A 23,671-nucleotide genomic window follows, 5' to 3' on the forward strand; every position below is an offset into this window, starting at 1 on the left:
GGCAAGACAGAAGCCAGTCCCAGGGACAGAACACCACTCTGAGGTTGCAGTTTAAGTCCCTAGAATACCTGCCCTAACACCCACCTAAGATGGGAGATTAATCAAGTGTGCTCATTCCTGCTCTTCTATAGACCTCACCAACTCTGTTTATACACACTACTTTCATCCAATAAATATTTGTGAGCCACCTACTATATATGTCAGGCACTGCTCTTGGTACCGGAGAGGGAGCAAATGAAAACTTCTCTGACCACATGGAGCAAGAGGAAACAGCCAATGTCAGATGATGACACATACTACGGAGGAAAACAACACAGGAAAGGGAGGTAGATAACGCTGAGAGCAAGTGGTAGAGGGAAGGGGATCAAATTTAAATAGGATGGGAAAGTTTGACTCCTTAAATTGGAGACTGGGATGAGAAGAGGGAGGGATCAATTCAGATACCAGGAGTTTGAACAAGGGGAGGAAAGCACAAGATGGCTTAAGAAAGGTGAGTGGGCCAAAGTCAAACGATGTCACATAGGCCAACACAAGAACTCTGAATGACATGGGGAGTCACAGGAAGGTTTGTGCAAAGAAGTAACAAAATCTGACTTACGGTTTACAGCATCACTCTGGCTGCTGTGATGAAAACAGTCTGTCGGGAGACAAGGGAGGAAGCAGGAAGGTCAGTCTAGAGGCCAATGGTAGCTTAGATCAGGGTCAAAGTAATAGAGATGGTGAGAGTCAGGCTGGGGACCTATTTAAGGCAAAGTCAACAGTATTTATTGATTAAATGGATGTGGGATATGAGAGAAAGGGAGGAATCAGAGATGACTCCAGAGCTTTGGGGACCTAAGCAACTAGAAGGATGGAATCACCATGAACTGAGATGAGAGAGACTTTGGGAGGAACAAGGGTGGGAGTGGTGGTTCATTCTGTTTTGGACATGTTAAAGTGAGAAGCCTTTTAGACATCAGATGTGTTGAGAAGGCTGGAGTTGGGGAAGATGGGCTGAAATTATAAATGTGGGAGTCATACCAGCATATATAATAACACTTAATTGTATGTATGATCATGTATAATTTGCATGACTATGTGTTTGTCTGTTTCCCCCCCAAGACTGTAAGCTCCATGGGGCCAAGGACCATGTCTGTTCAGTCAGCAGGGTGCTTGGCGCTCAGTAAATATTTACTAAGCAAATGAAGAAGTTGCCCAATTACTCCCTCAAGAATAGCCACACAGCCCACAAAATGAGAAGCAGACTGTCTCGCAACCACACTGCCAAGCCCAACCAGCCCAAAACAGGGCCCTCGGTCTGTCCACCCCGAGCTTGAGATTCCAGTACGTAAGTGGATACGCCTGGCACATCACAGAGTCAGATATTTGGGTTTCAGCCCTGCCACATTCTCAAAGGGTGGAGCTGGGCAAGAGACTCCCCTGTTCCACCACCTCCGTTTCTCCCTGGAGTGGCTGGGGGAGAGGCTGCTCACTCAGTTCACGGGCAGAGATATTTACCTACCTGGGGTATATGTACGGGATGGCAGGAACCCCCCAAGTATTCTCTGAAGAATGAAAGGACTACCCAACCCCTGAAGGAAAGAACACAGACCTACTGGGGATGCTAAGCATAACAACCAAAAAAAATTTTTTAGAAGAGTGACATCCCCAAGTAAACTCATGTGAAAAAAAAAAAAAAAAAAAAAAAGAAGAGTGACAATCACAAAACTTGATGGGATGAGAGGATCACCTAATCCTTCTACCTAATGCAAGAATCCTTGACCAGCGGGCATTGTGTCTCTGCTTCATCCAGCAAGTGACTAATAGGACAGAACTAAGGACAAGGACAAAGGGTAGAATTATGAGGCATAAGAGTTCACCTCAATGACTTTCCTGTTTTGAACAGTTGCCTTTGTGAAGATGATAAAACAGCTCTAATGATCTTGTATAATGCTCTCCCTTTCTGAAATATTGGAAGTGTCACCCAGAGAGGTTTGATGACTTGCCTAGGACTAGAACTCAGGTTCTAGCTCTCTGTTGAGGGTTTCTTCCCACTGCACCAGCAACAAAGGAAAGGTAAGAGTTACAGTGGGAGCTGGGGGAGTTTTAGGCATTACAACATAAAACCATGTCCTTGTCAAAGGGTAAGCTGCAGATGTTACAGGAATGCCAGGTGCATACTGTGAAGTTAAGAAGGATTCCTTCCCTTGTACCAAATTTGTCATCCTACAGAATTCCCTGTAGCTTTAAGACTTTATGAATAAAGCTATTCATAGTAAGACCCACAGAATTAAAATAATGATACACTAGCAGGTAAAAAAAAGGGCAGGTATATGAAAAATTCAGATGGTAGCATGAAGTTGGGTTAGGTTTTTAAAATTGACAAATATTGAGTGCTTCCTATGTACATGTCATTGTGCTAAGTGCTCGGTATGTGTGCATGGCTGAGTGAGTGAAAGACACACACACACAAGGATAAGACAGAACCCAGGTCTTCAAGGCTTGCAATGTAGTTGCTGATAAAAGACTGCAAACATCAAAGATGTGACTAATAACATGGAGTAGATAATTGTTAAGTGGAATAGATAATGTGTCTGCAGGAGTTCTCAGAAGGAGCAATCACTTCTACTGGGGGTGGGGAAAGGGGGGAAGTGGCGGATTTGTCAGGCTAGGTGCTTCAAGAAAGATATAGGATTTGAGGTGGACCTTGAAGGGAAGAAAGGCTCTTGATAAGAAGAAAAAGGTAAGAGCAAACACTGGTGGCCATAATGTCAGGAAAGAGAAAGAAATCAGGTCTTAAAAGAAAGGACTGTCTCCTCTGCACTGGGGAAAGGAAGGGAGGAAGGGAGGGAGGACTGGGCCAGACTTGATAGCCTTGCAGGTTAAAGTTCTTGTAGTAGTGGGAAAGCGCAGAAAAATTTTTGAACACAGAGCTACATGGTTTGGAACAGGTTAATTTAACAAACATCTTCAGGGGGACTACCATGTGCAGGTATTGGATGATGACTGAAGATGAACTTGCCTTTGCAGGGAAACTCACTTCAGCCCAGGGGGGAAGAGCTGGTCATGAAGAGACGGGATGAAGTGGAGTAGCAAGGGGTAGGTCTTGTAAGACCTGTAGAAGGAAGAACTAGCAGGCCTCAGAGCATGACTGGCCAGGTGGCAGAGGACAAGGAAGCAGAGAAAGTCCTTGGACAGAGTTCCTCAAAGCCTCAAGTTAGGCAGCTGGAAGAGTTTAAAGGTAAAGAATGGAAGCTGGTGGTCAGGGAGCGATGCAGAGCTTGGTTTTTGGAGATGTTGAATCTGAGAATATCCAAATCATAGTGCACATTCAGAGATGTGCTTCTGGGGCTGGAGAGAGAGGGGTAATATAGTTGAGGATTAAGCACAGGGGTATTCTGAATGGACAAAGAGTTACCAGGACTGAATAAGATTTCTTTGGGAGGAAGTATAAGGAGAGAAAAAAACAGAATGTCAAACTGAACCACAGGTGTGCCCATTTCTACGAGGTGATGGTAGGCAGGGGTGTTCCAGGAGGAAAACCAAGGTAGTGTGATGCCAAGAAAGGAAGGAGATCTTCAAGGAGGAGAAAGCTGTCAACAGCAAAAAATGCTACATGATCATTTATGAGGACCGAGAGCACAAATAAGTATTTGTTGAGCAAAGAATGAATGAAAGCCCTGGGGTTTGAGAATAGTTTTTCCTCAGTCAGAAAAGCCACCAGTGTCACCGTCAGACAAGAGGATTTCAATGTTGAGTTTTACTCCATTCTTCCCGTAAAAACACGTTTCTTCCTCCACAGTCATCCTGTCCAACACGCAGACATCCTTCCTTGCTTCCCCGTGTTCCCTCCATCAACCTTCCCAGTTTCCGCAACCAAGCAACACACCTTTGGTGTCAAAGGAGACAGGAAACTCCAACTAGAGTTTCCACTTCATTAACAATTCTGCCTGTGTCTCCTCTTACAAAAAGGGATATGTGGCAATGGGGTGGGAGAGGAGACTGGGTTCGAGCCCCAGTTGTGCTCCTGACTAGCTGTGTGCCTTTGGACAAGTTGCTCAACCTGACTGGATCTAGGTTTCTACATAGAGAAAAGGTAGGTCTGTCTCGAATACAGACAAGTTTCGAAGGTCCCTTTGAGCTCCAAAGTCTACAATTTTATCATTCTCAGAAGGTCCTTGCAACACCCTCAAAGAAGGAAGTGAGTACAAGACCCAGAAAAATGACCGCCAGACATCTTTCCGGGGCGAAACTCCAGGATAGGAGGGGTGTACCAAGAAAGTGAGAACGTTTTGCCCCGGCCTCGTGGTTCGCCAGAGAGCGGATCCCATTCCCAAGGCTGGGAAGGATCCCAACAAACCCGAGGACGACTCTCACCCCGCACCCCACCTTTACTAGACTCCCAGACGGCTGGGAGGCTCTAAAAACCCCTGCGGGAAAAATAAAGATTTCTTTCCCAGAGTCCTGCGCTGCTCTTGCAAGTCGGATTCCGGCAGACACGATCTGCAGCCCGATAATGACACAGGCTTTGGAAGGAGCGACTGTTCTCGCTTCGCTCGCTCCGAGTTCTGGGGACGCCTGGCTACCGCGCCGTACCCCGACGGGCTGGCGTCCGACCCCGGCCCGAGCTGCCAGGCCAGCGGCGCCCTGGCCCCGGGCCCTCCTCCCTCCGTCGCCCCGCTGCGGTCTGCAAACATTTCCTGCCCCCACCCCCACCAGGAGCTTCCAGTTGGAGCGAGTTGATCTCGAAGCCGGCTCAGCGCTCGCAGTTGCCCCAACTCGGCTCCCCCGGCCACCCGGCGCTGGGGAGGGGCCCCGCCTGGCCGCGGAGCAGCCCTTCGGGGAAGCCCAGGCGCCAGGGGCCGCGGGAGGTCGCTCGGGCAGCCCGAGCTCCGGCCAGGAGGGGGACAACTGGCCGGGTGCCGAGGCCCTGCTCCCTCCTCTGTTGTTACCTGCTCGCTTGCGGGGGTGTCCCGGGGCGGCCGGCCTCTCCCGGCGCTGTCTCCCCACGCAGTTGCCCATGCTGGCTCCTCAGCCGGTCCCCATGCACCGGAGGCGGCGGGGTGGTCGGCTGCTCTGCGCTTCCAGCCCGGACGGCGGCGTCCCGGGTCAACGGCTCTGGGTGCCCGGCATCGGGCGCTCCCGGATCTCCCCTCGGGGGCGCACTCTGCCCCGGCGCTGGCTTCGCCAAAACTTTGCGGGCAAGGGGAGAGGGAGGTGGCCGGCTCCCCAGCACAGTCCCAGGTGGCCGGGCCAGGGGGGCCCGCGACGGTGCCCGGCCGGAGACCAGCTCCGCTGGAGGGGCGGAGAGGGGGCGGGCACCGCCGCAGCTACTCCGGGCTCGCTCGGGGCTCCCGGCTGGGGCCAGCCCCCCGGAGCCTGTCACTCACCTGCCTAACCCCGCCCCGGCCCGGCCCCACTCCCTTCCGCCGGCTCGCGGGGCCCGCGCCGCCGCCACCACCCGCCCCAGGTGCGCATGTGACCGCCGGCACCGCCCCCTCGGGCCGGGCCTGATTTTCTCATTGGCTTCCCCCGGGTTGCGTACCGCCCCTCGGCCCCACCCAACCAGGTGCCCGCCCCGCCGCCCGTCTCCCAGGGAGCCGGGCCGGGAATTATTCGCCCTCAATAGCCCCCGGCTGCGTGCCCAGCAGCCGCCTTCCCTCCCCGCGCCACCGCCTCGATTCGGGGCCACGCCCCTCAGGGCGGGGCCGCCTGTCCCTCCCAGGAACTACCCGGCCAAGAGCCGGCAGACACGTGACCCAAGGATCGCCCCGCCCCCTTGGCCTCCGCCAGGCGATTGGCTCAGGAGGCGCGTGCGCAAAGAGGCCCTTCTGGTGCCACCGCCTACTTTCCCTCCCTCGGCCTCAAGTTCGCGTCATGGCGGCTGCCGCCGCTCTGGAGACGGCGGCGCCTACGGGCGCCCTATGGGGCCTCGTGCACGACTTTGTCATGGGTCAGCAGGAGGGCCCCGCTGACCAGGTGGCTGCAGGTACGGCAGATGGTGCTGCGCGGCTTCCGCTTGGGGGCCGACAGGAGGGAGCGGCCTCAGCACAGGCGCCGGGCGGGAAGGCAGTGAGGGGCGGCGGTGACTTGGAGGTCTGGGGGCTGGTTGGTGAGCACCGCGAGCTTCAGAGCCATAACAATTTGGAGAGTCTCCTGTATCTTTCTTAAAGCCATTTTACGCTCCTTATCTCCCTATAGCCGAAGACAGAATCATTACATTTTATAAACGAGGAAACTGAGGCCCAGCGAGGGCAAGAGTTGCATAGGGCTACAGCCCAAGCAGGAGGTGGGGGGAGCTGGCACTCGAAGCCAGGTGTTCGGGTCCGAACCAGGCGCGCAAGCCTGAAACCACGTTGTTTGTGGGGAAGATGCATATTTTGCGGCATCCGCTCCGGTCGCGTGGCATCTTGGGAGTGGCCAGGCAGCCCGTCTCTGACTGGCTGTTAGCTGGAGAGACTAGGAGTGGAGCCAGTCTAGAGGGAATTGGAGATGTTCTATGTATCCTCCTTAAGACTTTCCCTCGTTTCTTGGTAGAGTTCTTGATTAATTTGTTTCATGACTTTTTTATGTGATGTGTTTTTATCTTCTTCCCAGATCTGCAGTTTCCTGCTTTTGACCGGTTTAGGGATCTCTTAGTTCTAATAGCTTATTTAAGAGTTTAATAAAACAAATTCCAGGCTTCCTCAGAATTCTGAGACTTACCTCTTTGGAAAAAATAATCTACTAAAACATTATTGAACGTTACTGGGGTTTAATTAATAGAGTGTAAAATGATTTCATGGGTACAGATGAGTTTTTTGTTTTTAAGTTTTTATTTTTGGAAATTTTGCATGCTTGGGGAGAAGGACACGTCCCTCTTGTAAATTGAACATACTAACTTTTAGAATATGTAAAAAGCGAATAGTGAATCTGCTAGGAATATAATACTTTGGTCCTGAACAGTATTCCATTTTCATTCAGTCCTTCCATTATTGAACAAATATTATTCTCTAAACATGATGCAAAGCAATAGAAATACAAATTAGATTAGATGTGTGCTCACTGGGAACTTATAGGGTTGGTGAAAAAGACAAGCATGGTATAAGAAGTGTGTGCAGGGCAATTTGGAAGCATCAAGGAGCACATATCTAGGGCTGCCACTGAGCTTAACATCTTACAGTTTTACGATGTATAGTGTTATCAGTGCTTACAATTAAGAAGTACAGTGTGTTATCAATGTCATTTCCCCCAGTGTTTTATTATGAAAATTTTTGGCTAGGCCATGGTGGCTCATACTGTAATCCTAGCACTCTGGGAGGCTGAGGCAGGAGGATTGCTTGAGGTCAGGAGTTTGAAACCAGCCTGAGCAAGAGCAAGACCCAGTCTCTACAAAAAATAGGAAAATTAGCGAGGAGTGGTGGCATGCACCTGTAGTTCCAGCTACTTGGGGGGGAGGGCGGGGATAATCACCTTAGCTCAGGAGTTTGAGGTTGTCTTGAGCTGTGATGACACCATTGCACTATTGCCAGGGTGACAGACTCTGCCTCAAGGAAAAAAAAAATCTAACCATATTTTTGTACCCATTAACCATCCCCCCAACCTGCTGCTACCCTTCCCAGCCTCTGGTAACTATCAGTCTATTCTCTGTCTCCATGAGATCAATTGTTTTTAATATTTAGTGCCTGCATCAGAGTGAGAACATGTGAGATTTGTCTTTCTACGCTTGGCTTATCTCAACTTAATGTTCTCCAGTTCCATTCATGTTATTACAAATGGCAAGTTTTATTCTTTTTTATGGTTGTATGTGTATATGTACCACAGTTACTTTATCTATTCATCCGTTGATAAACACTTGGTTGATTCCAAATCCTGACTATTGTGAATAGTGCTGCAATAAACATGGGAGTACAGATATCTTTTCAATATACTGAATTCCCTTCTTTTGGATATATACGTAGCAGTGGGATTGCTGGGTCATATGGTAGTTCTATTTTTAGTTTTTTGAGGAATCTTCATACTGTACTCCACAGTGGTTGCACTAATTTACATTCCCACCAACAGTGTACAAAGATTCCCCTTTACCATTAACATATTAATATAACTTGGTTTATCACATATCAATCTATTCGTTTAAATTGCTGAAATCAGTACACTTACCTCTAAATACTTTGGCATGCATATCATTGACTATAGTTTGTTTAAGGTTTATTTTGGTATAAAATGTATGCACAATGAAGTGTACAAATCTTAAGCGTACCTTTGCTGATTTTGACAAATTCATACATCTATACAATCCAACTCCCTGCCAAGATAGAGAACTTTATTGTACCAGTGTCATTTGTAACTAATCTTTAACATTTATACATTATGAAAACAATAATTTTGGATTTTTAAGATTCAGAATACACTTTGATAGAAAGCTTGAATAAGGACTGCTAAATTCTTACATAAACATTTTTGTAAAATGTATATTTTTATTTATACTTGATAAAATGCCCTAAACTGTTGTCTAGTTTAGCTCAGCTAAGACTCTGGGACACTGTTATATTAATAATTTAGCCCTCCAAAGAAAAAAAGGTTGGTGTAGGAATAGTAACAGATAAAGTTGAAAAAGTTTGGTGAGGTTAAATTATGTGTAACCTTGGATTCCAGGCAAAAGGATTTGAATGACCTATTGTGGGTAATAGGAGTAATTGTACATCCTTGAGCAAGGGCCCCAGCAATAAAATGAAAGCAAATCTGAGAAGGATTAAGTTAGCATTCCCAATCTTAGATCACAGCCCTAGGTAGGGTTGTTGAAGGCTAGCAGAGTTTTGAAGCACCCCCAGAACAAGATGTGCTTTCTGATCTTCAGCCTAAATCAAGCTTTGTTAGTGCTGAAGGACCAGCTAGCTAAGCTGTTCAGCAGCATCCTCTCCTGTAAATGGTAAATGCAGAAGGAACACCCTGTGCTCATAAAAGCAGCTACCACCAACTTTGTTTTGTGCCTGGGTTCCTGGTGAAAGTAGGTGTCAGCTGTAAAGAAAGTCCAAGTAATGGAAAGGAAATGACCTGGCAGTCTAAACATTAAGGGCCTCCCAAGCAGGCCTTCAAAGGCTGCTACTACCTGGCCTCAGCCATTATTCTCACCACTGCCCTGGACCTTTTTGTTCCAGGATCCATCTTTATTCAACTATTCCCTGAAAGCTTGCTTTCCCAGTTCCCTCCACTAGCTCTACCTAATCCAAGTTAGATCTAGGAGTGGAGGCCTAGCTTGAGTTCCCTCCTCCTCTCCAAGTATGTCCTGATTACCCCAGCCAGACAGCATTTCACACTTCAGAATCTTTATAGTACATGCTTACTACTCAACCACTCATGTACTTAGCAGACTTGTTCAGGAGCTGTTTCTATACATATCTCTACTTTTCTACCTTCCCATTTATATCGCTAGAATCTCCTGGAACGAGCATAAGTAGGTATACAATAAGAATTACTTAAGTGAATGGAATGAGAGATGTTGAAGGAAGATTCTGTGGAATTAGAGGTCTAACTAGTTGCAGGGCTTGAAGGAGAGAGGGGACTCTAAGTGGATCCCAGGGTTTTGAGCCTGAAGATGAGGGGAAAAAAGCAGTAGTTCGTCCAAAAATGAAGGTTGAGAAGGGAGCCAATTTTGGAAAGAGTATTTTTAAGACATGTTAGATTTACAGGTGATAGATAAGGTTTTTTTTTTCTTTCAGTTACTTGGATTTTCCTTCATTTCAGTCTTTATTATATTGTATTTTTCCACATTATTTGTGATTCTCTGAGAAGACCACTCACTATTCCTGAAACCAAAATATTGTTGAAGAACAGTAAGACCAGGCATGGTGGCCCATGCCTCTAATCCCAGCACTTTGGGAGGCCAAGGTGGGAGGATCGCTTGAGACCAGGAGTTCAAAACCAGCCTGAGCAACATGGTGAGATCCCATATCCACAAAAAATAGAGAAATTAGATGGGTCTTTAGTCTCAGCTACTTGGGAGGCTGATGCAGGAGGATTGCTTGAGCCCAGTCCAGGAATTTGAGGCTGCAGTGAGCTATAATGACACCATTGCACTCTAGCCCAGGCGACAGAGTGAGACTCTGTCTAAAATAAAATAACAAACAGTAAAATATAGTTTAAAGAAATGTCTGTAGCATCATCCCCAGAAAGGGCATTTTTATTTCTTCTGTGTAAAAATACTGGGGTGGGAGGCGGGAGGGGAGAGGGAACATTTTAAGAGCTTAATTAGAGCTTAGTCATGATTGAGATTTTACTCTCTCCTGCTCCTTCTCATCCAACCATCCCCTCCCCCTCACTCCCTTTTGGCTACTGCTCTCGATTTTCAAGAGGTTCCAACTCCATCAGACAGAGGTCTGATTGTGCACTCTATGTCAGTGATCGTATAAATAGTCCTTTGACTCCTTCTCAGTGCCCCACACAAACTGGTGCCTTGCTGAGGAAAATGTGGGTAGTGAGGAGGTGCTAGTAGGTTCATTTTTAGAGAGCAAATCTTGAACTCGGAAAACCTTGGACCTGCTTATAAAGGGAAAGGAACTTACACTTACTTTTTCCTTACTACTAATCGCACTTAATACTAATTTTCCCTTAGGAAAATTAACTCTTTACCTTCTTTCATTCCAGTAGTCCATGTGCATAATTGGTAGTATTTCTAGGTATTCTGGTTATTTTTAATTTGGGAGAGTTTACAATATGTTAAGAGAATCACTTAAAGTTAGTGGCTCTTACTCCTTTCTTGTGTTACCCCAGTGTCTGTTTGTATCACTATGGTAACACTGAACTTGTTACACTGTGATCGTTTTAAATTTCTTTCTGCCCCAGCAGATTGTGGGCTTCTTAAAAGCTTCCTGTCTATGGATGTAATTCTGAAGGGTTTAGGTTAAAAAAAAAAAAAAAACAAAAAAAAAAAAACCCTCCCTACTTTTCTATTGTAAGCCCTAACGCAGTATCTAATTTATAATAGATACTCAATAAATGTTGAATAAAAACAAAGCCACATTAATTTATTTTTTTAAACAAGTATGGAGGGAACACAAAGCAAATAATTCTGTTTGGGGGACTCAGGAAGGCTTCAGAAAGAATTGACATTTGAGCTGGTTCTTAAACTTCCTTTAAGTTAAATTTCCTCAGATAGACAAGGGCTAAGAAGGGGGTTTCCAAACCAAGAGACAATGTTTCCAGGCTTAAGGATATGGAAGGTCTTGACAAGGTGGGATTTCATCTGACTGCATGATAGGAGTCATGATGAAAAGGAGGCTAGAGGAAATTTGGGAGCTAAACTGTAACGGACATCAAGATAAGGAGTCAGGTCTTAGGCAATAAGGATTAAATGGAGATTGGTAAGCCGGGAAGTCATTGTGTTTTTAGGGAGATGATTTTGGAAAGAGGTGAGTGCATTAGAAGGCTTTTATTTTTATTTATTTTTTTATTTCGGCATATTAGAAGGCTTTTATTAATTGAGGTAAAATTCACCACTTTAACTATTTTAAGTGAGCAGTTCAGTGGCTTTTAGTATATGCACAATGGTCCACAACCATTACCACAATTAAAAAATTCAAGAAAATTTCCATCATACCAAAAAGTGGAAGGCTTTTTGAAGGCAGTCACTATCTAGTCTGGTTATAGGGATGAAAAGTAGTCATATTTGAAAGACATTTCTGAGGTAAAAATCATCAGAATTAGAGTAAGATGTTAAAGTTAGTTACCTCTCTGAAAACATCCTTAAAATGCCAATTCTAGTTTTGTGCCAGCTTACTTGCCCTTTTTCTGATTCTTACTTATTATTATCTTGTTTTTTTCCCTAATTTTGTACTACTTTTATACTATCTGTTATGTTTGTGCTACATTGATTCAAGAAAGCATTTTGTGAAAGATATGGAGACTAACAGGCTCTGCCAGGAGAGTTTACCCACATACTGGTATTCAAGGAATCACACACAGATGGATGTTTCTTTGTAATTACAAAGCAACCAGTTTCATATTGATGTATGCTGGATGCTGAAGAAGTAGTTTTCAATTATAAATTTGAAGCAACCTATGAGAGTGGGAATTCACTGGTAGGGGCATAATGGAACTTTCTCTGATGATGCAAATGTTCTGCGTCTTGATTGGGTGTATACTTTTGTTAAAACTCATGAAATTGTACACTTAATATCTGTGCATTTCACCACATATAAATTTTACCTCCATTTTTTAAAAAATGAAAAAAATAATACAGGGAACTGAATGGGGCCTGTTAAACAGGCCTTTGTCTCAGAGCACTTGAGGTACACCCTAACCTGGCATCCACTGAGAAGTTTGATGATGTTACTAAAAAAAAAGATTCAGTTCAGTGATGTTCTTTGCTGTTAACAGTTACCAGTTCCTATGGCTTCCAGTATACAATTGCTAATTCCTGTGGCCACTCCTGAAATTAGTTTTTAGATGTTTTTTCCTAGTAGTTTTCTGGGCTCTAGCCAGGACATTCCAAGAAAGTATCCTTTTCTGCCCTCCCAAATGGTGCCACACCCTTTTGTGGCTTGTAACCCAGAAATAGGTATTTCTCTTCATGTAAGTGTTGTCATTAAGAGACTGTGTGTAGAACCCAACTATCAGTTCCTTGGTTTGTTTGTCCTGTTAGTCTGGCTGCAACCCCTTCCCCCACCCTTGGCTCTTTCTCAGGAGCTAGGGCAGCAGCTGGACCTTCCACATCCTGGCACGAGTAAGGCTAAGAGTGCCTGATGTTTAAATTGGTGCCAGTCACGAGCTATGCATCCTAACTAGAGTTCTCCTCTTCTGCAATGATTGGACTTCTCCTTACTCTAGTACTAGAGTAAGCCTCTGCCCAGCTCAGCTCTTAACTATTTATCTGACACTACAGGGCTTAGGGGAACTGGAAGTTTAGGATTTTTTTCAAGTTGCTTTTCACTTTCCCCCCCCCCCTGTTGGCAAGAGCTAACTATAATAGTTAGGGTCTTGCAATTAGAAGTGGATGGGTTAGGAACCCGGAACAGGCTGCTCAAAGTATTGGGTTATTAAGTATGAAATGCCAAGTTTCTTTAAGTATTTAATACTGAGTTTGACAGTTGATTATCTGACATTTCACTTTGATACTTCTTGTTTTATGTTTATTGTGAAGGTATATATTCAGTCTTCCAGTCGCACAGTTTGGCTCGTGATTATCTTTCAAATTTTTTTTTAGAGCAATTTTTGTGAAACCATAGACAAAGCCAAAATTCTTGTTAGTTTTGAGTATGAGTTCCAATGTGGAATCAAGGTAGCATAGACAACTTGAAATATCAACAAAGTGTTTAGGGCCGGGGCGGTGGCTCACGCCTGTAATCCTAGCACTCTGGGAGGCCAAGGTGGGCGGATTGCTCGATCAAGGTAAGGAGTTTGAAACCAGCCTGAGCAAGAGTGAGACCCCGTCTCTACTATAAAAAAATAGAAAGAAATTAATTGGCCAACTAATATATAGAGAGAAAAAATTAGCCGGGCATGGTGGCACATGCCTGTAGTCCCAGCTACTCGGGAGGCTGAGGCAGCAGGATTGCTTGAGCCCAGGAGTTTGAGGTTGCTGTGAGCTAGGCTGACGCCACAGCACTCACTCTAGCCTGGGCAACAAAGCAAGACTCTGTATGATGATTTGAGAAGGTCCATTCTGGTGATTTTAATTTTGAAAATAAGCCATGTGGGTGACCTAAGGCCAAAGTGAATAATGATGAGCTGAAAGCTGTAGTGGAAGCAAATCTATCTCAACCTGGTCATGAATTAGCAGCAGGGTTTGACATTACTATTCCAACAATATTGAGCCATTGGAAACAAATCGGCAAGGTAGAGAAGCTGGATAGATGGGTTCCACATGAATTAAACTGGCATCAGAAGAGAAATTGTATAGAAGCTTGCCTTTCTTTGCTGTCACAACATAAAGGCAAACCATTTCTACACTGTATTGTTACATTTGATGAAAATTGGAATCTTTTGGACAATCGCAAGCATTTGGCACAATGGTTGGATAAAGATGAAATGCTGAAACACAGTCCAAAACTAAATATCAAAAAAAGCTAATGGTGTCTGTTTGGTGGTCCAGCACTGGTATTATCCACTACAGCTTCATGAAACCTAGTCAGTCAGCTATAGTGGATGTCTACTGCAACCAGTTGGATGAAATGATGAGGATACTACGATTAAGCAGCTGAGATTGATCAATAGAGACAGGCCAATCCTCTTTGCAAGACAGTGCCCAACCACATGTAGCACAAACAGCACTGTTCCGACTACAGTAGCTGGACTTGGAAACTCTGTCATCTACCACATTCACCAGACCTTGCACTGACTACCACTTCTTCCAGGCTTTGGACCACTTCTTGCAAGGAAAAATATTCAATTATTAACAAGCTGTGGAAAACGCCATTCGAGATTTCATTGCTACTTGCTCTCCAGGCTTCTTTGCTGCCAGCATAATCAAGCTATCATTAGGATGGCAAAACTGTGTCAGTAGTTTTAGTCACATACTTTGATTACTTGTACCACTTCTTGTTTGAGATATAATAAACTACACTTTTGATTTGAAATTGGAAATTTCGTACTTAATGACCTAATAATTTCCTGATTGCCACACCTTATTTAGCTAGAACTCCTGTATGTTAACCAAAACCCTTATGAAGATTGTTAGCATTTTATTCTGTTTCTCTCTTGCAAATATATTCTAAAAAGCTTCTGTTAGGTCTATGTGAGTTACTATTGTGCTGCTAAAATTACATTTTAAAAAAATAAGTTAATATATTTACATGGTACAACATTCAGAAGGTACAAAAGGATACACAGCAAGAAGTCTTCCTTCCATCCCAAGATGGAATGCAGACTGTGACAAATCTAACTGTATTACTAGTGTGTGACGTGTCCTCACTGAAGGGGGGAGGGAAAGAGTATTTGTCTGGAGACCATAAGCTGTTCATAAACACTGTACTCTGTTTTTAAATTTGTTTCTTATGGTGGGGCAACAGTTCTGCAAGTAATTTACAGATATACCAAGGTTGAACAAATATAATAAATGGTAGCTAATAGGAACCAGTTTTCTGTCAGAGAAAGAAGTTACAAATAAGCAAAGAGAATGGCTAGAAGGAACCCTTTGGTACTAGATTAGAGTTGGAGACATTAATACGATCTTATGTTTAGTTTAATATGTACGAATAGGTACAGAAATAGTGACAGATACCAATGCTAATCTAATCTCTCAGTTCTGACCAATGTATATAGTTGGGTGGATGTACCATGTAAGATGTTAACGTTTGGTGAAACTGGGTAATGGCTATATAGGAACTCTGCAATATCTCTGCAACTTTTCTATAAATCTTTCAAAAAAAAGTCTACCTTTCAACCCCTAACTATCCATTGTCCTTCCCTGGAGGCAACCAGTGTTATTAGTTCCTTTTATGTCTTCCAGAGATATAAATAAATGCAAATAAAAACAGTCCCTCCCTCCTTTAAAAACAATTCAGTGCACATACTGTAAACACTTTATACACACTGTTCTGCTTTTAGATCTTGTCTCATTATCAGTATAGATACAGCTTCTTCAGTCTTTTTTTCATTTTTCTTTTTTTAAGTAGCTACAGAGAATTCTATTGTATGAATGTACTATAATTTATTTAACTAGTTTCTTATTGATGGGCATTTGTTGTTTGCAGTCATTTGCTGTTACAAATGATGCCATATTAAGTAACCTTGTACATGTATTATTTTGTTTTTGTGGGTTTTGTGTGTTTGTTTGTTTGTTTGTTTGTTTTGTTTTTTTTTTGAGACAGGGTCTTACTCTGTCGCCTGGGCTACAGTGCAATGGTGTCATCAGAGCTGACTGCAACCTCTAACTCCTGGGCTTAAGTGATCCTCCTGCCTCAGCCACTTGAGGCTCGCACCACCATGTCAGGCTAATTTTTAAAATTTTTGTAGAGATGAAGTCTCCCTATGTTGCTCAGGCTGGTCTAGAACTCCTGGCCTCACGTGATCCTCCTGTCTCGGCCTCCCAAAGTGCTAGGATTACAGGCATGAGCCATTGCCCCTGTACTATTATTTTGTACTTTTATAGATACAGTCAGCTCTCTATGTCCATAGGTTCTACATCCATGGATTCAGCCAACCACAAATCAAAAATATTTGGGAGAGGCCGGGTGTGGTGGCTCACGCCTCTAATCCTAGCACTCTGGGAGGCCGAGGCCGGCGGATTGCTCGAGGTCAGGAGTTCGAAACCAGCCTGAGCAAGAGCGAGACCCCGTCTCTACTATAAATAGAAAGAAATTAATTGGCCAAATAGTATATATAGAAAAAATGAGCCAGGCATGGTGGCGCATGCCTGTAGTCCCAGCTACTTGGGAGGCTGAGGCAGTAGGATTGCTTGAGCCCAGGAGTTTGAGGTTGCTGTGCGCTAGGCTGATGGCACGGCACTCACTCTAGCCTGGGCAACAAAGCGAGACTCTGTCTCAAAAAAAAAATTGGGGAGAAAAAAAGATTGTCTCTGGGCATGTGCAGACTTTTTTTTCTTGTCATTATTCCTAAACACAGTATAACAGCTATTTACATATCACTTAGATTGTATTAGTTATTATAAGTAATCTAGGGATGATTAAAAAAGCATACAAGAGAACGTACATAGGTTATATGCAAATACTATGCTATTTTATATCAAAGACTTGAGCGTCCATGGATTTTGGTATCATCAGGTCTTGGAACCAATCCCTCATGTATATCAAGGAACAACACTATATCTATAGGATAAATTTCTAGATTTCCTGATATAAAGCCTATATGCACCTGGAATTTTAAAGATGTCAAATTACCCTCCATATAGAGCTTATACCAATTTATACTCCCACCTACAATGTTTTAAGCATGTCTGTTTCTACATACCATCACCAAACATAATGTATTACAAAATTTTTATCTTGGCCGGGCGCGGTGGCTCACGCCTGTAATCCTAGCTCTCTGGGAGGCCGAGGCGGGCGGATCCTTTGAGTTCAGGAGTTCGAAACCAACCTGAGCAAGAGCGAGACCCCGTCTCTACTATAAATAGAAACAAATTAATTGGCCAACTAATATATATACAAAAAAATTAGCCGGGCGTGGTGGTGCATGCCTGTAGTCCCAGCTACTCGGGAGGCTGAGGCAGAAGGATCGCTTGAGCCCAGGAGTTTGAGGTTGCTGTGAGCTAGGCTGACGCCACGGCACTCACTCTAGCCTGGGCAACAAAGTGAGACTCTGTCTCAAAAAAAAAAAAAAAAAAAATTTTTTATCTTTACCAATCTAGATCTGCCAAACTACTAGAAAGCATAGTTTTATTTGTGTCTCTTTGTGAATATAATCATCTTTTCCTATGTACTTGTATGTCCTTTTCTGTAGAATGCCTGCTCATTTTTTTTGTTTTTGCCCATTTAAATTGGTTGTTGGCCTTTTTCTCATTGATTTTAAAAACTTTTTATATATTACTAAACTGGCCTTTTGTTTTAAAAATTGCAAAATATTTTTCCCTGTTTGTCCTATGGTGATTTTTTTAATTGTAGAAAATCTGACTTTTTTTAACCAATCTTTTCTTCTATGGTTTCTGAATTTGATATTGTACTTAGAAATTTTCTCTCATTTTTAAAAATTCACTTTAAATGTATTTTAGTGACAGATTCAAGGCCAATGTTATTTTTTGTTTCAAACATTTACCCAGTCATCCCAACACCACTTATGAAGATTTTCCCAGTAATTAAAATGTGATTTTAAAAATCATATTCTCGGCCGGGCGCAGTGGCTCACGCCTGTAATCCTAGCACTCTGGGAGGCCGAGGCGGGCGGATTGCCCAAGGTCAGGAGTTCGAAACCAGCCTGAGCAAGAGTGAGACCCCGTCTCTATATAAATAGAAATAAATTAATTGGCCAACTAATACATATAGAAAAAATCAGCCGGGCATGGTGGCGCATGCCTGTAGTCCCAGCTACTTGGGAGGCTGAGGCAGGAGGATTGCTTGAGCCCAGGAGTTTGAGGTTGCTGTGAGCTAGGCTGATGCCACGGCACTCACTCTAGCCTGGACAACAAAGTGAGACTTTGTCTCAAAAAAAAAAAAAATCATATTCTCATAGGTTTTTGTGTTTCTTTCTGGACCTTCTTCTATTACTGTATCATTGATTTCTTAGTCTGAATATGAATTCAAATTATACTGGTTGATTTTGTTTTTTACTTCTCCTATGGAAAATTTCAAGTATATTCCAAAAGCACATGCTGTTTTAATTATTGTGACTTTATAATAATCTTTTAATATTTATCTGGAAGGGGGACTATGTTCCTTCTCTATTACTCTTCTTTTTCAGAATTTGCCTGTCTAATTATACACATATACACACACATATACCATGTTTCCCTGAAAATAAGACCTATCCATAAAATGAGCCCTAGCAGGATTTCTAAGCATTTGCACAATATAAGCCTTACCTCAAAATTAAGACCTAGTGATGGGCGTGGCTACACAGCATATCTGCACAACCCATGCATTTGTTGTGGAGTGGTAAAGAAGACGATCAGCCCTTCTCATCTGCCCCATCGTGACAGCTACTATCGCAGAGGTGACCGGAAATGTGCGGGCAGCCCCACCAACAAGGTCGGCTCCCCCTGTCAGGTCCCGGCCATCCTGTGCTTGCTGTAAGCTGAGGCTTTGAGGAGAAAGTCTCAGGGAAGTGAGGAGCCAGATGCTCTGCTTTAGGTATTGTGTGTCCCCAGGGGGAAGAAGGAAAGCTGTAGCTGCCATTTTACTCATTTTACTTTTAGTATATTTGAATAAATGTAGATTGTTGTACCGTACTTAAAAAAAAATAACACATCCCCTGAAAATAAGCCCTAGGGTATCTTCTTAAGGAAAAATAAACATAAGACCCTGTCTTTTTTTTTTTTTTTTTTTTTTTTTGAGACAGAGTCTCGCTTTGTTACCCAGGCTAGAGTGAGTGCCGTGGCGTCAGCCTAGCTCACAGCAACCTCAAACTCCTGGGCTCGAGCGATCCTTCTGTCTCAGCCTCCCGAGTAGCTGGGACTACAGGCATGCGCCACCATGCCCGGCTAATTTTTTATATATATATCAGTTGACCAATTAGTTTCTTTCTATTTATAGTAGAGACGGGGTCTCGCTCTTGCTCAGGCTGGTTTTGAACTCCTGACCTTGAGCAATCCACCCGCCTCGGCCTCCCAGAGAGCTAGGATTACAGGCGTGAGCCACCGCGCCCGGCCAAGACCCTGTCTTATTTTTGGGGAAACAGTATATATTTGCATTTGAACTTTAGAATAAGATTAATCTAGTTCCTCCAAAAATTCTGCTAGTGTTTTTGTGGAGATTATTTTAAAATTATAGATTAACTTGGGAGATTTGTCATCTTGAGTCTTTCAGGAATATTACATCCCTTTTTTTTTTTCCTCGAGACAGAGTCTCCCTCTATTGCCCTGGGTAGAGTGTGCAGTGGCATCATCATAGATCACTACAACCTCAAACTCCTGGGCTCAAGTGATCCTCTTACCTCAGCCTTCCATGTAGCTGGGACTGCCACCACAATGCCCAGATAATTTTTCTATTTTTAGGGAAGATGGGGTCTTGCTCTTGCTTAGGTTAATCTTAAACTCCTGTCCTCAAGCCATCCTCCTGCCTCTGCCTCCCAGAGTGCTAGGATTACAGGTGTGAGCCACCGTGCCCAGCCAGACATCTCTTGAGATACTGATTTTATTTCCTTTAGATATATACTCAGAAGTGGAATTGCTGGATCCCTTGGTAGTTCTATTTTTAATTTTTTGAGGAACTTTCATACTGTTTTCCATAATGACTATACTAGTTTACATTCCTCCCAGCAGTGTACAAGGGTTCTCTTTTCTCCATACCCTTGCCAACACTTGTCATGTCTTGTCTTTTTGATAAAAGCTATGCTAACAGGTGTGAAGTGGTATCTCACTAGTGCTTTAAAATTTTCATCATTCAGATCTTGCACATTTTTTGTTAAGTTTATATCCAGCATATTTTGCCACAATTTTAAAAAATTGGGGGAAAGTTTATATCTAGGTGTTTTCTCTCGTTTTTTCCCCCCTTATTTCTTTGTTTATTTATTTATTTTAGAGACAGGGTCTTGCTCTGCACGCAAGCAGTACAATTATATCTCACTCCAGCCTTGAACTTCTGGGCTCAAGCAATCCTCCTACCTCAGCTTCCCAAGTAGCTAGGACTACAGGTGTGTGACAGTGTGCCTGGCTAATTGTGTGTGTGTGTGTGTGTGTGTGTGTGTGTGTGTGTGTGTGTGTGTGTGAGAGAGAGAGACAGAGAGAGAGATGGGGTCTTTGCTATGTAACTCTTGGCCTCCCAATTGGTGTGATTATAGGCTTGAGCCACCGTGCCAGCCTTGTTATTTTTTTGACAGCACTAGGATGTATTAGAATGTGCCTTAGTACAGGCCCTGGTGCTTGCCCGTGGTGCTCTTGATCTCTAGATGTATAAAGCCCAGACATTCTGTCCATTTCTTCAGCATGACACCAAGAAGTTAACAGCCAGGTGGATGTTGTACACCAGCTCATTGTCTGTTACCTTCACATGGCCAATGACCATGGTCCAACATAGAACCTTCTTCATCTGGAACTTGATTGTGGACTTCACTTCATCCACTTTGGCCACCATGTTTTCTTTGTGTGTCAACAGGGAAGGAAACTTGCCAGCCTTATTTAGGCCTGGGCCAAGCCTTTGTAGGATCTGCTTGATAAGAGACTCTGAGGCCAAAAAGGCATCATACTTGTTGGCCAGCTTCTTGACCAACTTCTTGTTTTTGTTGACTTTCTTCAGCGCCTCAAAGTCCATGTTGGGGATGTCCACAGCCTTGGCCCCATCGCAGTGCTATTGGTCCCCCTGGATACACACAGAGAACTTGGGGCAGGGGGTGGACATAAGCCTGACAGTGCCAGAGAAGTGTTTGTCCTTCTGAGGGTCATAGTTCACTCAAGCTGATCTGCACTTCCACCATTTCCAAAAACGTCCAGGGCTTGTGCTGGTTCCCATACAAGACTTCCTGCACTGCTTCGTCCAGGGTGTCCTGAGAGACTTTTAACTCGTGGTTCCTCATGCCTTGATAACTGGAAAAGAGCCTGTTTTACTATTTTAAATAGGCTCTTTTTTCCCTTATATCATTGTATAGGCTATTGTGTGTGTATATATATATATATGTGTGTGTGTGTGTGTGTGTGTATGAAGGTTTTCTTTTTTATAAATTTTTATGTGAAGATTCTAAGTTTCATAATATTAGTTTTGTACCCATGTACCTTAATGAGTTATTTTGTTAGTAATATTTTTTATTTCTCTTGGATTTTCCAGATATTCATTCATGTCATTTACAAATGATACCTTTACTTCCTTTTCAGTCTTTATACTTAAAGCTGCATATGTGAGATGTTACAGTAATGCTTCTTATCTAGAAGGGGTTCTTGGCAGTCATAGTGGACCCCATGGTACAAAGCTTAGGGTAGAGCCATTATTGAACCCTGTGATGGGGGTTTTTGGTTTTTGTTTTTTCATATTTATTTCTTTTGTTTCCTCTAGATGTGAAATCCGGCAGCTATACTGTGTTACAAGTGGTGGAAGCTCTTGGGTAAGAGCCTCTGCTCTGGAATGCTCTTCTCCAGCCCTGCCTGTGCACTCTGAAAGGTTACTTCTGTGCATTGCTGCTTTCGTGGAGCCTAAATTTCTCCTCCTGTAGCCCAGTATCTCCCCTTTGGCCCAGCATATTAGTACCTTAGTCTGACTAAGCCTATGTCTTTGCATTGTTACTCCTGAAAAAAGTTTCCTGCCACCTGGCTGAGGCTTCTTAAGTAGTGTTTGGGAGCACAGAGCCTTGGCTTAGCCTGCAGGTTTGACATGAGATGAGTGGATGAAGGCCATCAACTATTCTTTAATTAGACTTGGGGTTCTTCTTGTGCTTCTTTAGACCCACTCACCCTCCTGGGATTCTAGTCAGCCTAGACTGACTCAAACAAGCTGTGAACCCTGCTTAGGGAATTGTCTGGAGGCTAACCCTGCAGCAGATCCCCACCAAGGAAAAAGAGTTGGGGGAACAGCTGAAAAAGCAGTGTTATATTAATAATTTGGGATTCTAAGCACCAGAAGTATGTACTTACAATCTAATGCCTGCTTTCCTCATATTTCATACTTGGTAGACCATTTAAATTGACAAGTCTTATTAGTTAACTGTTAACAGCCAGCATGTCTTCTATTTTTTTTTTATTTTTTTTGAGACAGAGTCTTACTTTGTTGCCCAGGCTAGAGTGAGTGCCATGGCATCAGCCTAGCTCACAGCAACCTCAAACTCCTGAGCTTAAGCGATCCTTCTGCCTCAGCCTCCCAAGTAGCTGGAATTACAGGCATGCACCACCATGCCCAGCTAATTTTTTTCTGTATATTTTTAGTTGGCCAATTAATTTCTTTCCATTTTTAGTAGAGACAGGGTCTGGCTCTTGCTAAGGCTGGTCTCGAACTCCTGACCTTGAGTGATCCGCCCACCTTGGCCTCCCAGATTGCTAGGGTTATAGGCGTGAGCCACCACGCCCAGCCAGCATGTCTTCTAAAACAGAGAAAACTAGAAAATTGAGGGAAACAAACGAAGTTACTATTAGGTATTTCTCTTAGGCAGTTTGGCCTATCTACTTGCATGGTTGTGGGCTTGGTCTGTTTTTTAAAAAGTAACAGCTTTACTGAATACAATTCACATATTTTAATGTTTACCATTTAAAGTATATAATTCGTTGGCTTTTAAAGTATATTCACAGATTTGTGCACTTCTCAACATAATTTCAGGACATTTTCATTACTCCAAAAAGAAACCCATACCCATTAGCAGTCATTTCCCCTTTACTCTTTTTCCCAGCCCCTGGTAATCACTAATTTACTTTCTGTCTCTATGGATTTGCCTATTCTGGAAATTTCATATAAATGGAATCATAAAAGATGTTACCTTTGTTCCTGGCTTCTTTCACCTAACATGTTTTCAAGGTTCATCCATGTTGCATCATCTATCAGTCCTGCATTTCTTTTCTTGCTGAATAATAGTCTACTGTATGGATATACCACATTTTGTTTAACCATTTATCAGTTGGTGGACATGTGAATTGATTCTACCTTTTGGCTGTTCTGAATAATACTGCTGTGAGAATTTGTGTGTCTTAGTCCATTTTTAAATGCTCTGAATATACACTTTTCTACTGCCTGAGCAGAAACTTTTCTACAGGTTTCTGCCCTAGGGAGCCTGCCAACTGATCTTATTTTTGCCTCACTATTCTTAATTATATACACCCTGATTTTTGAGGGTTAATGCAATTGTCATGCCCAGCTCTCCTCCAGAAACTTACTTCCTTCTTATTCTTGGTTAGAGTACTTCTAGTATGTTTAAATGTAATTTCTATGGAGCATTTTAAAGATAAATCAATTCCTTTTTGCTTCAGTCCAGCTTCTCCCATATCAATAATTCTATATAGTTAAACCTTTATTCTGGCCATCTTCCTTTGTAAACATCCACTTGCAAAGTTTTGACTTTTTTGTGCTTTTTTTCCCCTAGGACCTTGGTGTGGTTGCTTACTGTCAGCATCTTTTCCTTAGCAATAATGTACAAAAATATACTTATTCTCCTATATTGGTAGAAGCTGCAGCTGCCAATCATCTCTTAAACCCTG

At 43.3% G+C, this 23,671-nt stretch overlaps 2 protein-coding genes and 1 pseudogene across 5 annotated transcripts in view; 1 reads left to right on the top strand and 2 right to left on the bottom strand.

The window, feature by feature from the left end:
• Positions 1-5,519, bottom strand: part of UBTD1 (ubiquitin domain containing 1) — a 52,296-nt gene extending 46,777 nt beyond the window's left edge. The window contains exons 1-2 of one of the 2 annotated variants that reach the window (XM_076009890.1): positions 4,932-5,519; positions 599-637 (exon numbers count right to left, since the gene is read on the bottom strand). In XM_076009890.1, the coding sequence (XP_075866005.1) occupies positions 599-637; positions 4,932-5,001 (109 nt within the window). In that variant the 5' untranslated portion in view covers positions 5,002-5,519. The remainder of the gene's footprint in view (positions 1-598; positions 638-4,931) is intronic. The other variant, XM_012767680.3, reaches the window with a different exon arrangement.
• Positions 5,520-5,823: 304 nt separating this feature from the next.
• The window catches only part of MMS19 (MMS19 cytosolic iron-sulfur assembly component), a 36,921-nt gene continuing 19,073 nt past the window's right edge, over positions 5,824-23,671 (top strand). For 2 of the 3 annotated variants that reach the window (XM_012767579.2, XM_012767569.3), the window contains exons 1-2: positions 5,824-5,968; positions 21,549-21,597. In XM_012767579.2, coding sequence (XP_012623033.1) covers positions 5,857-5,968; positions 21,549-21,597 — 161 coding nt within the window. In that variant the 5' untranslated portion in view covers positions 5,824-5,856. Of the gene's footprint in view, positions 5,969-21,548; positions 21,654-23,671 lie in introns of those variants that run through there. The other variant, XM_076009891.1, reaches the window with a different exon arrangement.
• Positions 20,126-21,075, bottom strand: LOC105873119 (large ribosomal subunit protein uL1 pseudogene; annotated as a pseudogene).

This window comes from Microcebus murinus, chromosome 14, assembly GCF_040939455.1.
Source record: "Microcebus murinus isolate Inina chromosome 14, M.murinus_Inina_mat1.0, whole genome shotgun sequence".
Lineage (NCBI taxonomy): Eukaryota > Metazoa > Chordata > Mammalia > Primates > Cheirogaleidae > Microcebus > Microcebus murinus.